A 12186-nucleotide genomic window follows, 5' to 3' on the forward strand; every position below is an offset into this window, starting at 1 on the left:
AAGCAGATGTTTGAGAAAGGAAGATTTCGGGCAGTTCGTAAGGGGTGGGGATATCTGGAAAGAGCAAGTATCACGTTTTCTGGAATGTAGTTTCTTTAAATTTACTTGTTAAAATACCCAGTTGAATGTTTTTATATTTTAAGGTCACAAGGTTTTTTGCTTTGGGAACACATTATGAAGGTCCATGGGAAAATACGATTATACAAAATACTTGCTGTATAGAAAAGGTCTGGTTTTATTGGGCGAAGAAAAGTGTGTCTCAGTTTGTCTGGAAACCCAAAACACTCGGAAGAATTTTACATTAGCCACTTGATGAATTGCCTGAAAGCTTGAGGTCAGAATCTGGGTTGCCAGCACTGAGAAGCATCCCAGAGACACGTTTTGTCCAACTCCCGATTCACAAATGAGGAAGCTGGAGTCCACTCATCAGAATCCCGGTTTTTTAACTGTTGAGCTGTAGCCATGGTTCTCCATCATTCACACGTTCTTGTTGGGATCGGAATCTGGGTGGGAAGCCAGGTGCCGATTAAGACACGATTAAGACACCTCCACCTGGATGTGGATGTGGTCTTCTGAAAGCTTTCTTGGTTTCTTATCTACGCTCTTATCTTTTAGATTGTGACTCAAACAAATATTTCTACCAGAAGTATCCTTCATGTAAATTCAGAAAGCATCAAAGGGTTTCTAAGTACAAAGAACAGTAAATAAAGGGAATAAGAATAGTTTGTGAGGGTGCGTTTTATTTTTTAATTTTTTAAATTTTTTTTAAGGATTTTATTTATTCATTTGACAGAGATAGAGACAGCCAGCAAGAGAGGGAACACAAGCAGGGGGAGTGGGAGAGGAAGAAGCAGGCTCATAGCGGAGGAGCCTGATGTGGGGTNNNTCTAACGGAGGCCATCCCTGATGTCATAGAGCACAGTTCATGAGATTAGGAGAGAAAAGAGATTCCAAACGTAGCTATTTTGCTTTTGATGGTAGGTCTTCAGGGACATCGACAAATAGAAAGTAGCTTTTTTCATGCCTGTTAGTCTTTTATGTGGTCTGAAAAGGATAAAAGTCTGAGTCTTTCACTGTTCAGGAATCAAGGGAAGCAGATACCTTTGTGGGGTGTACTTGTCAGCTGAGTCAGGAGAGGGGGAGAATATTCTGCTCTCGGAGAGCTTACTGGGGTCCAGATGTACCCTCTACGCCTGTTTTCCACTCTGGTCGAGGGAGTGGCACTTGTTTGCACCGTCCCTAGTGTCCCTGGGGGGCCTGCTGTGAAGGGACTGTGTGTCCGCTGAAGGTGCACGAGGAGTAGACGTTGCCAGCACCTTACGGAGCTCGGTGGACCTCCCTGGCTGTGCAGCGCGCGCCGGGAGAGCAGAGCGGAGGAGGATGTGGAGACCTTCGGTTCATCTGGGGCCTCCTGCTGGGGCCGATGAAGCCATCCTCTGGGGAGAGCCGCACATAGTTACGCCTAATCCTCCACCACGTTTTCTGACTTGCTTCCCACGGGCAATTTTGTTTAAAAAATAAGAGTGGTAGGAGCGAGAGACAGAATCTTGGCGCTTGGCTTAAGTGAGTAAGCTGAGGCTGGCGGTGGAACTTAATGAGAGAGAAAGTGGGTATTTGTTTTCGGGGAGGTTGGTTGGTGTGGCTGAGTTGTGTGCTTGGCTCATACTGTGGCAGCTGTGGCTCTGGAGGTGGAGTCGCTGTCCTGGCCCCCGAGCCTCTCTCCTCGCTCGCTCTCTGCGGCCACCCGTGGGTTGGTAGGCACTCATCCCGCAGGCGGCTTTCTGCTTTTCCCCCAGGCTGCCGGCAGAGCCCCCTCACATGGTGGTTGTCCTTTCCTGCTCCTGCTGCAGTTAGCTGTGGGCTGCGGGGAGGGTGCAGATGAGATAGAGGAGAGAGTGTGAGGGACAGGTGGCTTGTTCTAGATAGCAGGTGGAGGAAGGATGGAGGAAAGAAGCGGCATTTTGGTGGAGTCTCGAAGAAGAAAATGGAACTGCTAACTGTCCCAGCTCCGTGATGGTGGTGGTGTGTTACCAGATCAAGAGCAGGAACACTCAGAAAAGCAGATGTTTGAGAAAGGAAGATTTCGGGCAGTTCGTAAGGGGTGGGGATATCTGGAAAGAGCAAGTATCACGTTTTCTGGAATGTAGTTTCTTTAAATTTACTTGTTAAAATACCCAGTTGAATGTTTTTATATTTTAAGGTCACAAGGTTTTTTGCTTTGGGAACACATTATGAAGGTCCATGGGAAAATACGATTATACAAAATACTTGCTGTATAGAAAAGGTCTGGTTTTATTGGGCGAAGAAAAGTGTGTCTCAGTTTGTCTGGAAACCCAAAACACTCGGAAGAATTTTACATTAGCCACTTGATGAATTGCCTGAAAGCTTGAGGTCAGAATCTGGGTTGCCAGCACTGAGAAGCATCCCAGAGACACGTTTTGTCCAACTCCCGATTCACAAATGAGGAAGCTGGAGTCCACTCATCAGAATCCCGGTTTTTTAACTGTTGAGCTGTAGCCATGGTTCTCCATCATTCACACGTTCTTGTTGGGATCGGAATCTGGGTGGGAAGCCAGGTGCCGATTAAGACACGATTAAGACACCTCCACCTGGATGTGGATGTGGTCTTCTGAAAGCTTTCTTGGTTTCTTATCTACGCTCTTATCTTTTAGATTGTGACTCAAACAAATATTTCTACCAGAAGTATCCTTCATGTAAATTCAGAAAGCATCAAAGGGTTTCTAAGTACAAAGAACAGTAAATAAAGGGAATAAGAATAGTTTGTGAGGGTGCGTTTTATTTTTTAATTTTTTAAATTTTTTTTAAGGATTTTATTTATTCATTTGACAGAGATAGAGACAGCCAGCAAGAGAGGGAACACAAGCAGGGGGAGTGGGAGAGGAAGAAGCAGGCTCATAGCGGAGGAGCCTGATGTGGGGTTTGATCCCAGAATGCCTGGATCTCTCCCCGAGCCAAAGGCAGACGCTTAACGACTGAGCCACCTAGGCGCCCCCATGTGAGGGTGCATTTTAATGAAAAGCAGCATTCATTAGACCTGTGAAAGCATGTAAGGAGCATATAAGTTGATAAAACTGAAACTTGTAAAACTAATGGTTAGACTAGATGGCTGTTGGGTTATTTAGAATAGGTTATTTAGAACACTTACTTTGAGAAACACTCTGGCCTCCGTTTGATTAATGCTACGGGACTGACTAAAAAAAAGCATGTTAATACATATGTAATGCAAAGTACTGCTGCTAAGTTAGCTCTTTAATTTTTGTGCCGATGCGTCATGAATGCGTCACAGAGCAAAGGTTCTTAACGTGGCATTCACACATGGGCTTAGGGATCCATGGGGTCTCCTGCAGTTGTGTGTTGAGGGATGTATGCCTTTTTCTAAGAGGAATGTTTGTAGCTCTCACAAGGCCTCTTAGCAGAATGTTAGATCTTCAGAAGCTGCCTCAACCCAGCAAGGGTTGAGCAGTGCTGTGCTGGACCGTCAGGCTTCCGGCTCTCACAGGGGGTCCTTGTGTGATGGACATGTGTCTGCTGCTGCGTGAAGTAAGGCATGGTGGGCCCTCCTCTGCTTTGTGCCTTAGGTGGAGATAAGTCGAAGAGTGACTCTGGAGAAGCTCCCTCCTGTCCTTGTGCTGCACCTCAAACGGTTTGTTTACGAGAAGACTGGTGGATGCCAGAAGCTCATCAAAAATATTGAATATCCTGTGGACTTGGAAATCAGTAAAGGTAACAAACGTGGAAGGCGAAAGCCTTCATGGTGACAGTTGTCCCGGGAATCAGTGAACTTGGCACTTAGCATTTCTGTGTAATGTCGAAAGTAAGAAAGTTCTCTTTTATGACTTTCTGTTTTTAAATTTCTCAGCTTATAATAGACCTTTGTATTAAAATTGTCACCAAAGTAGCCTTGAAAATTAAAGGCAAAAATCAGTAAGCCATATAATCTTACTAGATTAGAGAAACAGAAATTTTGTCCATCAAAATGAGCGTCATTTTTCTAGAAATATTTTATAGATTAGTGGTACAAAATCATTTTCTTTATACTAAGTGTTAGCAGCTGCCCCGGCCCAGCCTGGTGAAATGGGCTTTTTCAGTGAAGTGAGAGAATGTTGCCCATAGGCCACTGGGGGTTCCTCTGACCTCTCGTTGCATGACGCTGGGTCAGGTTTGTGGCATGCTGTCAGCCACAAGTCTCTGCAGGTAACCGGGGCTCAGCAGCCTCGACACATTTTGACCAAAGCACGAGGTTTAGGCTTTCTTGGTAAAAGCGCAGCTTGAGGGAAGACTTTCCTTGAAAGCTTTGGGATTTGTGATAAAGGTACCGTTCAGTCCTAGGCTTCATTGGGAGCAAGCTGGAGGCAATCCTCAAAGCATTGAGGAGTGTGGAAAACAGAGAAGGAGTTGTGGGACCTCATACCTGGGTTTTGCAGAGGAGTGAAGCTGTCGCTGGCCCCTCCCCTTCTGTCCCCACCACACAGCACAGCCACACTCCACTCCTTCCCAGCTTGTGACTCCAGACCTGGGGGGTAGCTGGCCCCACCCAGAGCTCCAGGCAGGGATGCTGCATTTCTGCAGCCGGTCTTCAGGTCTTCAGCCAATGGCTCTGACTCCTGGGCTGGGTTAATGTGCCTCCAGCCTCCCCACTTGGAGGGGCTTCCTTCAGCGGCAGCATGTTTTCCTGATCCCATTTGAGAACCAGAAAGCGGGAGAAAATGCCCCCCCCCCCGAGAAGCACATACTGGGTCTCCTGTGCTGTTGTGCCTTGGCTGTGAGGGAATGAGGAGCGCACATTGAGCCCAGAGGGCCATCCGGTGCCCCATACTCTTGTATTATCCCTCAAGCCCAGATTAACTGTTTGGACTGACTACACAAATTTTATAGACAAGTTGTTTTCTTGCTTGTTATGTGTGTTTTTATATCAGCTGCCACCTTACATGCTTTATAGAAAGAGAAATGCGCTAAGGGAGGACCGGAGGCCCTGATGTGGGTTTTGGGTGGGGGATGGGAGAGGCTGGCTGGTAGCGGCTGTGGCAGGGGTCCACGTGCAGGTGCACGGCTCCTGCAGGGGGCCCTGGGGCTCCGAGGACAGGGCTGCCCCCCTGCCCAGCTGGTGGACCAGTGCCTCCTTGGAGAGACCATCTGACTCTCACACAGTGGAAGTTTTGTGGTCTCACTCACGCATAAAACATTTCAGTTCTTAGATTTCCTGGGGCTATTCTGTTTCTAAGTGGGCAGCTTTCTTCTTTTCCAGTGTTAGACTATCTGCTTCTAAGGGGCTTCAAGCATGGGCGCAGGGGGCTCAGACTATCTGTTCTCTTTCTGCTCCGACTGGTTGCTGGCGATGTGCGTTGCTGTACCGCCCGCTGGTCCCCCCACGGGCACGGCCTGCACACATGAGGGGGGCAGTGGGTTTTGTTGTTCTGGTCTGCCAGGTGGTGCATGTGAGTGGGGACCATTGTCAGCTCTTCGCTTCCGTCACTCTGAGCCTTTCTTTAAGTGCTTTTATAGACCACAGCTGTTGGTATTTTGTTTTTCAGAACTGCTTTCTCCAGGGGTTAAAAATAAGAATTTTAAATGCCACAGAACCTATAGGCTATTTGCAGGTAAGTAAATTTGTCTGTTATTTCCTTGCTAAAGCAGTGGTAAAAGGGTCTGTGCCCAGGCACGGTTTTGCTGTAACACCACCTAACACAGAGAGTAGACGTTTCTGCTCCTTTCCCCGTGGACTTGCTGAGTCAGCACATCTTTTGAAAATGTGTGTTTGTCCTGACATTTGGTGCTTGGAATTTGACAGAAGATCCTTTTGGCTCTAAGCTGAATCCAGCCCTTGTTTAGCATCATTTCTGTCTTCGAGTCAGAGAGCAAATGTGAGGCTGCCGGGCCAGCAGTTTGAGGGTGTGACCTTTGCTGCCGCAGTTGCGCTACCTGTGGGGGGCGGTACCTGTCAGGGGCGCTACCATGCAGCAGCCTGGTCAGGGTAGGAGAGCGTCCCACATGGACGCTCCGCCGGGTGGTCTTCCGCACTGCGCTCCTGGGCTGCCACACTCAGGCTCGGAGCCCTCCGAGGGAGGCGATGGCACCCCTGCGACCCCAGAACTGGGGGCCCTGACACCTCTTAGCTCCTGGCCCGGTGCTTCCTGTGGCACCTTGTGTCCTTCCTTCCGTCCTCCTTGCTCTTTTATAGCCTGAGTCTTCTGGCCCTTGGAGGCTTTATGTCTCTTCTGGTAGTCACTGGTCGCAACAAGTGCCTGTGCTTTCTGGCCTTTTTTATTAGAATTTTCTAGCTGCTTTGTTATGCGCCTTTTGTGTTGGCTTTGATGAGCCTGTTTGTAATTTAAAATAACACAACTCTTATTGACCCTCACATGTTCATTGAACCTTTCTACTAGGTACCTTTTTTGTAGTACCTCATTTATTCCTCACAGCTGTCCTGAGAGATATGGTGGTATCCCCATCTTACAAAACAAGAAACCCAAATTCTGAGAGACACACACTCTACTCTGATGCGCGGTGGCCTGGCTGGGCTTCACCGTGCAGCCGTCAGTCCCTCCCGTGCATTTAGGAAGTTGGGTTGGGCCCTGATCAGTGGGTCAGGTTCTTGCAGCACACAGTTAGGGGTTTGGCCCAGTTGGGTCTTTCTTCCTGCAGGCTGTGCCCTTGACTTTCTCTTCTCCCCCAAGGCAGCTGATCATGGCTTCTCCCAGGCAGGGTGGCCATGCGCTCCTGTGGTGTCTCCAGCCCTTTCCTTGCCCTGCCTTGTCACGGAAGCCCTGCCGCCTTGGCTGGCGCTCAGGCTCTGCGGCCTGCCTCCGGGACCAGACGAGCCCTGGGGTTCCGCCCACTCAGGGAGCTTGGCACCGAGGTCCCAGGGGGAGATGAAGTGCTGCTTTGCTGCCTCCCTGCCGCTCTACCTCTTGGGGCCATTACGGGGGAAGGCTGTGGATCGAGGGCGAGGTTTTACAGGTTTCCTGCTCAAGGAGCCCCGGTGTGGTTCTGTTCTGCCTGCTGTGGCCGTGGCCCAGTGTCTGAACTGGGGCTGTCACTTGCAGTCCTGACTCCTCTTCTCATGGCTTCTAATCTCAGAAATAAGGGCACTGGATTCGTTTGGTTGGAATTTTCTGTAAAATGTGAGTAAGGAAGAGCTTGGTGAAAATGGTTCTGATGGTGGGATCGAGAGAGCAAGTGAATGCAGCGCTGCCCAGTCTGGTTCATCAGGGGCTCTCCTGTGGCCCTGACGTGCCCTGCCAGTCCCCGGGCCGCCGCTTCCGAGACCCCAGCCGTCTGCAGTCCCTGCTCTGGAGGTTTTAAAGTGGAGGTGTCTGGAACGAAATACAGATCAGTTAAACCACAGGTCCTTTAAATCCCGCTGATAGGTCACTTTATATAAACTCTTGCCCAAGTCAGTTAGGTCTTGGAAGTGAAAATCCAGGATGAAAGCCTTAAAGCAGATTTGGAGTCAGAAGGACCGGCCGTGCCGAGCTTCTTCCATGCCCTTGACGGCCGTTTGAGCACTGTGACCCGCAGCACATGTGCTGGTCCTGCTGCTGCTTCTTGCCTGGTCGTCCTGCAGTCTTCCGCCCTCGGTGGCCAGTGTGTTTGTCACATGGATGGCCAGGGATAGAGCTGTGGCATCCTCTGAGCCCCCAGAGGCTGCTTTGCCAGAGGGGCTGTCCTCCCACCAGTGGTGGCCACGGGCCCGGAGCAGTCTGGGTCCTCCTGAGGAGTGACCGCTGCCACCAGAGCCCAGTGACATTCCCACCAGCTAAGTATAGTGCCTCTTCAAGTGTCTGTCCTTTTTGCCCCTAGTGGTGGCACACAGCTCGCCTGGCCACGTTGTTGGCCCCCTGGACGTTTCCCTCACCCAGCCTCCTGTCTGCTGCCCGGGCCCCTCAGCTCTCCTCGTCACGGAGGGGAAGGTGCGGCTTTTGGTGTCTCTAGATGACAGAATTTTTTTCTAAGTGTATAACAAATGGTATTTTTTATTATTATTTTGACATTATTTGTTGAAACATGGAAAATTAGAAGTTTTTGAAAGGAAAAAGTGTGATGACTGGTGCCCTCTCGGTGGGGCTGCTACACATTCAGCCCACATCACAGCCCTGCTGTCCCTCCTGAGGCGGCGAGGTCTCTCGTGATGACAGTCACAGAAAACCTGGGGTTCTTGTGTTTTCATGTTTTTTTTTTTTCAAAGATTTTATTTATTTATTTGACAGAGATAGAGACAGCCAGCGAGAGAGGGAACACAAGCAGGGGGAGTGGGAGAGGAAGAAGGGCTCACAGCAGAGGAGCCTGATGTGGGGCTCGATCCCATAACGCCGGGATCACGCCCTGAGCCGAAGGCAGGCGCTCAACCGCTGTGCTACCCAGGCGCCCCATGTTTTCATGTTTTTTCACAAGCATATTCCTATGTCCCCAGTCCCTCTCTCTGTCCATCTTATTGTGATATAATCCACTAATTATTCCTTCTAGCACGAGTATTTAGGCTTTTCTGTTTTTTCACCATTATGACATCTTTGAGATTCACGGGCTCTCCAGAAGTCTGGAAGCGGGATCGGCTAGATCAAGGGCATGAGCGTTTTGGGGTCTCTGGGTGGCATTTCTGGAGGTTGGCTGGTGTGTGGTGCTGGCAGCTCTGTGGGGGCCGGCTGGTCTTTCACGCTGTGTCCCGTGTGCTCTTGTCAGTGATGGACATGAAATAGTGGGCAGTCCTCACCTGAGGGGCTGGCATGTGGGACAGCCCCACCGAGCTGGTGTCTCTTGTGTTTGCGAGGTGTTAAAACATTTAAAAAAATGTCATTAAGATACACACGTGTGGCTTTTTGCTGTAAATTGTGCAGGGAGTTTGATTATGTGACATAGCTTTGTGTAGTGATGTCTCTGTGTCCCACCTGCCTCGGTAAGGTGTGTCACATGCAGTGGCTTTGTTGGGGGGGGGTCAGGCAGGCGCCCTCGGCTGCTGGGGTGTGGTTTTCTCACCGGGGTGCCCGTGGGCCCTCTCTTGCAGTGGTCTACCACCATGGCAGCAGTGCGACGGGCGGCCACTACACCACGGACGTCTTCCAGATCGGCCTCAACGGCTGGCTGCGCATCGATGACCAGGCGGTCAAGGTGATCAACCAGTACCAGGTGGTGAAGCCCACTGCGGAGCGCACAGCCTACCTCCTGTATTACCGCCGTGTGGACCTGCTGTAGCCGCCTGCGCTCTGTGTGCCCGACGCCCGCTTGCAGACACCGACTCCCTCTGACTTCCTCCCTCTCTTTAGCGCCTCTCTAGAGAGAAACTCTTTGTCCTTTGCAGAAATGGGCTAGAATGGAAAGCAGACGCCTCGGGGTTTGTGCGCAACAGTTCGCGTTGACGTCTACCTTCCAAATCAAAATCATTCAGTTCAGACTGTCGCTTGATTTAAGAAAATACACAAAACCCATGTTTCTGAAATAATGCTGATTCCTGAGTAAGAAGGGGGACTTGCATTTGATTCCCAGTCTAATTGCTTAGTAGAATAAATCCTGCACCAGCAACACTTGTAAATTTGTGAAAATGAATTTTATCTTTCCTTAAAAAAATAAATTTTTTAATCCATCACACTTTCCTTCCCACCCTTTAGTTTTTGATAAATGATAAAAATGAGCCAGTTATCAGAGAAGAAATAGTTCTTACTTCAAAAGAAACGTAAATACAAAAAATAAGTTGCTGGTTCCTAACAGGAAAAAATACATTTTAATAATTGTGCGATGAGAAGCTGCTTACGTACACATTGCAGATCACATATTTGGAGTTAAGATGTTAGTCCACATAGATGGGTGATTGTAAACTTTATTGCCATTAAAAGATTTCAAATTGCGTTCATGCTTCTGTGTACACATAATGAACAATGGGCAAAATAATGAAGATTGATACTTCCCTAAGTCGCTCTGTTTAATTCTGCTGTCTGCTCTCTATAATGCTGCGTCTCTAATCGTACACAGTTTAGTGATCTCTAGGAATACAGAAGTTGTCGCCCATCAATAAAAATCACAAAGTTGGTTTAAAGCTGTGCGTGGTGTTTCTTTGACTGCAGACGCCTCTTCCCGTCACTGGAGTTCGGGGGCACGAGGACACCCCCAGAATTACAGCGAGCCCTCCAACCAGATGAACCAAGACTCGGGTTGTGCTTGTTTCATATCTCCACTGTTAGTAACTAGTGATTTGGGGAAATAGAGTTTTTGAATCTTCTAGTCGAAAAACGGGAGGTGAAGCGTCCCTGCGGTGTTCCTGGCCCTGGCGTGGTCAGCATCACCAGAGTCTCAGATCATGGCTGAACATGGTGCTGCTGGGGTATCTTAGCAGCGGCTCGGGCGCCACCTTTGGGTTGTGCAAAGGAGGCCTTCCCAGACAGAAGAGATGGGGAGGAGGGAGGCCATGTGCTGGTCAGGCCACCCCTAGTGGCTCTCGTTTCTGTGGTGCCCCCACTTCCAGCCCATGCAGACAATTCATGGTAATGTACCGGGATCTGCAGAGAAGCAAGTGTACGCGGTCAGAGCCTCTCCCCAAGCAGCTCCTTAGGCGGCTGGTGTTTGTAATCGTAGCCTCGTGCCACCTGCGTTCACAGCTTACTCTTAAAGTCACAGTCCTCACACCATCCACTTAGCCCATTTACCTGTTGCCACTCTAATCTGATTTGCTTAGCTGACTTGCAAGTTACAGTTAGGTTCTCATTAAAATAACGTATAGTTCTTAGGAACACGTGTATGGAGTCCAAATTCACTCTGGGGGAAGCAAACGTCACCAGCAGTAACCCAGCCAAAGATGGAATAAAGAGCCCTATTGTGGAGGGGCGCCTGGGTGGCGCAGTCGTTAAGCATCTGCCTTCGGCTCAGGGCGTGATCCCAGAGTCCTGGGATCGAGCCCCACATCAGGGCTCCTTCACTGGGAGCCTGCTTCTTCCTCTCCCACTCCCCCTGCTTGTGTTCCCTCTCGCTGGCTGTCTCTCTGTGTCAAATAAATAAATAAAATCTTTAAAAAAAAAAGCCCTATTGTGGAACCCAGTTGAGCTCTGGGTTGTGATACTGTGATCCATCCAGGTGATGTCCTTGCTGTGCGAATGGCTTACCTGTCCCCATACACACCTAGCCTCTGTAACCCGTGCTGGTCCTTCACCCCNAATAAATAAAATCTTTAAAAAAAAAAGCCCTATTGTGGAACCCAGTTGAGCTCTGGGTTGTGATACTGTGATCCATCCAGGTGATGTCCTTGCTGTGCGAATGGCTTACCTGTCCCCATACACACCTAGCCTCTGTAACCCGTGCTAGTCCTTCACCCCTAGTGGGGTCAGTGGCGCTGTCGCTGGACTGTCCCCTGTAAGTCAGACTGAGTGCCCTCTCAAGGCCCTCTAATCTGGGAATGGCTTTTCACAGGAATCTGGAAGAAGAGGTGAAAGAATGTCCTTGTTGATACCTGCTTCCAAGTCTCAGAACACATCCTACCTGTTTAGTTGAGAAAATGTCCCCTCAAATATCATTGATGGGTTTCTGTGGAATCTTTAGGTTGCTAAGGTATATATTTCATTTAGGCCAAAATCTGTTGGAAATGACTGAGATATTGAGAAACTTTGAAAGATGCCAAGTGTCTCTCAAGAGTGGTGGAGGTGAGGGGCGCCTGGGTGGCACAGCGGCTAAGCATCTGCCTTCGGCTCAGGGTGTGATCCCGGCGTTGTGGGATCGAGCCCCACATCAGGCTCCTCCACTGTGAGCCTGCTTCTTCCTCTCCCACTCCTGCTTGTGTTCCCTCTCTCACTGGCTGTCTCTATCTCTGTCAAATAAATAAAATCTTTTAAAAAAATTAAAAAGTGGTGGAGGTGAGTTAGTCCAGTGGGGCCTTGGGCATCTTGGTCTGTGGTCAGTGTGTAGCATTCACTCTCGAGGTTTCTGCCCTGTGTGGGACACCAGACTTTTCAGTTCAGCCTCTGGTAGCCAGCAAAGGGCTCCTCTGTCACCCTTTGTGTGCATATGTCCTTTGTTTGAAAGAGTCAGCGTGTGTAGCCCCGTACCACCGACCTCCTCCGATCCTACGAAGGGACAGAATTATGTCTCAGGGGACGTCAGCCTGGAATTGGGAGTTCCCGTTTTGTCCCTTGAGTGAATAATTGGCCCCTAGATAGAGAGCAAGATCATTCTAGCAAATCCAACATTTTC

At 49.3% G+C, this 12186-nt stretch overlaps 1 protein-coding gene across 2 annotated transcripts in view; it reads left to right on the forward strand.

Annotated features, from left to right (window-relative positions):
* The window catches only part of USP10 (ubiquitin specific peptidase 10), an 81655-nt gene extending 71610 nt beyond the window's left edge, over positions 1–10045 (forward strand). For both annotated transcript variants that reach the window (XM_034639622.1, XM_011230002.3), the window contains exons 12-14: positions 3600–3744; positions 5553–5618; positions 9020–10045. In XM_034639622.1, coding sequence (XP_034495513.1) covers positions 3600–3744; positions 5553–5618; positions 9020–9207 — 399 coding nt within the window. In that variant the 3' untranslated portion in view covers positions 9208–10045. The remainder of the gene's footprint in view (positions 1–3599; positions 3745–5552; positions 5619–9019) is intronic.
* The last annotated feature ends 2141 nt before the right edge of the window (positions 10046–12186 follow it).

This window comes from Ailuropoda melanoleuca, chromosome 12 (genome assembly GCF_002007445.2).
Source record: "Ailuropoda melanoleuca isolate Jingjing chromosome 12, ASM200744v2, whole genome shotgun sequence".
In the NCBI taxonomy this organism is placed as follows: Eukaryota; Metazoa; Chordata; class Mammalia; order Carnivora; family Ursidae; genus Ailuropoda; species Ailuropoda melanoleuca.